The 2,372-nt window shown below is 48.5% G+C and overlaps 1 protein-coding gene across 1 annotated transcript; it reads left to right on the forward strand.

Annotated features, from left to right (window-relative positions):
- Positions 1-878: 878 nt before the first annotated feature.
- On the forward strand, positions 879-1,894 carry LOC123108395 (uncharacterized). The gene has a single exon (XM_044530190.1). The coding sequence runs from the start codon at positions 975-977 to the stop codon at positions 1,650-1,652; it is 678 nt and encodes a 225-aa protein (XP_044386125.1). The 5' UTR covers positions 879-974; the 3' UTR covers positions 1,653-1,894.
- Positions 1,895-2,372: the final 478 nt, after the last annotated feature.

Raw genomic sequence — 2,372 nt, forward strand, 5'->3', positions numbered from 1 at the left:
AAGAGTAAAGGATTAAGGTGGCTTGTCCACTTTGATCCTTAAAAAATTCTTTTTTTCCTTTTCTTTAACATCAGTACAGACATAAGCGCTCATATACACGCGCATACACTATGAACGCACACACACACACCCTACCTCTATGAGCACCTCCGAAAGACTGAGCCGGCATATCATCTTTAAATTTACAAAATCACCGTAGGCGCCTAGTCGTAAAATCATTGGAAATAAAACCAATATATACATGATTCTAGAAAATATAGTACCTCCATTCCTATGAAACAAATCACGTTGTAAGAAAATATAAGCGTCAACATCATATGAGCCCTAGCCAACAGAGCTTCGGCCGATGTGTGGCTTTGTCAGAATCGTCCATCCGCCGGCCAGACCGTCCCCACGCCATCACGGTCACAAAAGATGGTCCCGTTGCACCTAATCCACCACCGACCCTCTCCCTTGCGCATAAGGCCGGTTATAATGGGAAGTATCATACATATGATACTAGTCTATGATATTACTCTCTCCGTTTCTAAATATTTGTCTTTCTGAAGGTTTCAAATGGTGACTACATACGGAGCAAAATGAGTGAATCTACACTTTAAAAAATGTCTATATATATCCGTATGTGGTGACCATTTAAAATATCTAGAAAGACAAATATTTAGGAACGGAGGAGTATATCCCTAATGCATAGTATCATAAGTTGGTATTATAGGAGACTAAATTTTATTGCCATGCATGATATAAAATAGCATATCATTTAATATGATACGGTATCATGATACGATACTCAAGCCTCTCTTTCTTTATTTAATTCTATGTCACCTCACCAAACTTGCTTAGTTGGCATGCATGATACTTATGGGCAGCCTAATAAAACTAGTCGACCCCACCTGAACCCAAAAGTCGCTTAACATCGAAGCAATCTCAGAAAGGAAAAAAACATCGAGAGGCTTTCGGGAGACAATCTCCAAGAAATGGGCAAGGGCAAGGTCCACCCGTCGCCGTCGCCGTCGGCGGCCGGCGGCGAGACGGCGGAGGGGGTGCTCCTCCGGCTGCTCCCCGCGGTCGTGCTCGCCATGGCGGCGCCGCTGGGGCCCGAGGGGAAGGAGGTGCTCGCGTACCTCGTCCTCGCCTCGCTGCGCTCCTCGGCGCCGCCCACGCCGGCGAGGGAGGAGCCCTCCGCGGCCGGGGAGGGGTGCGGGCGGAAGCCCCACCGCCCGGAGCTCGGGTGCGGGTGCTTCGGGTGCTACACGGCCTACTGGTCGCGCTGGGACGGGTCCCCGGAGCGCGACCGCGAGGCGATTCACCGGGCCATCGAGGCCTTCGACGAGCACCTGGCCCGGAAGGAGGAGGGCAAGGGTGGCCGCCGCCGCAAGAAGCGAGCAGCCTCCTCCAAGGGCAAGGCCAAGGCGTCGGCCGCCGTTGACCCTCAGCTGCCGGAGCAGGGGGAGACCTCGGCCGCCGCGGCTCCTGTGCTGGCGGAGGTGGTTGAAGGCGGGGAGGAGGTAGTGAAGAAGACGGTGGAGGAGGAGGAAGAAACCACCGCGGCCTGCGCCCGCGACGACGTTCCGGAGGAGCGCAGGCGGCGGGTGTGGGGCGCGGTCGCCGGCGTGTTCAACTGGAGGGGATGGGGCCTGTGGGGGTCCCACTAGTCGGTGACGCGAGCCGATATTCCTCGTCAGTGAGATCTTTAGTTCGTTTAGCCGGTTGGTGGGCTTGATGTTTCTGTTGGGGTTTTAGGTTTGAAATAGTCAGTCAAATCGGTATTGGATTTTTTTTCATGTACACTACTACTTGTATGTTACACTAGCACAATGATGATAATAATGGTGGTGTGGTGGTCATGTATTTGCCTCCTTGGTGTAAATATTTGGATTTGGATGGATTCTCCACATGGTTGGTGTCATGAGTGTGTGTACATATTATGCAAATGGTGTGAATGCCCATTTAATGGTAAGTGGTGTCATGGTTGGTTCAAGAATTTCACAGTATTTTTGTATGATTTTTTTTCTATGTAGAATGTTCGATTTACATGACTAGAAGCCGTATGGTTTTTGTCTAGGTCCTACGTTGTGTGCAAATTCCGTAGGAAGATTTTATTGAGTTCAACTTTATGAAAACTTTACTTTCTTTAAGTGATCTACATGATGTACACAATAGTTGTGCCATGGGGAAAATGCAGGATAATTTTTAGGGGAATAGGTGTATGCCATAACTTTTATTATAAGAAAAGTTTTTTTTCATGAGGTTGAACTCCAATTAATTTTTTCTATAGGATTGCATGCAAAATAGGCCAGCGGAAAAATTCCTATGATCTATATTCATAGAAACCAAACATGCCAAGACAAACCAAATGAGCCTTGTATACCCAG

The sequence above is a fragment of the Triticum aestivum genome, chromosome 5A, assembly GCF_018294505.1.
Source record: "Triticum aestivum cultivar Chinese Spring chromosome 5A, IWGSC CS RefSeq v2.1, whole genome shotgun sequence".
In the NCBI taxonomy this organism is placed as follows: domain Eukaryota; kingdom Viridiplantae; phylum Streptophyta; class Magnoliopsida; order Poales; family Poaceae; genus Triticum; species Triticum aestivum.

What these genes read in the sequence shown, in the direction of transcription:
- LOC123108395 (XM_044530190.1), top strand. Translation starts at nt 975, where the DNA reads ATGGGCAAGGGCAAGGTCCACCCGTCGCCGTCGCCGTCGGCGGCCGGC.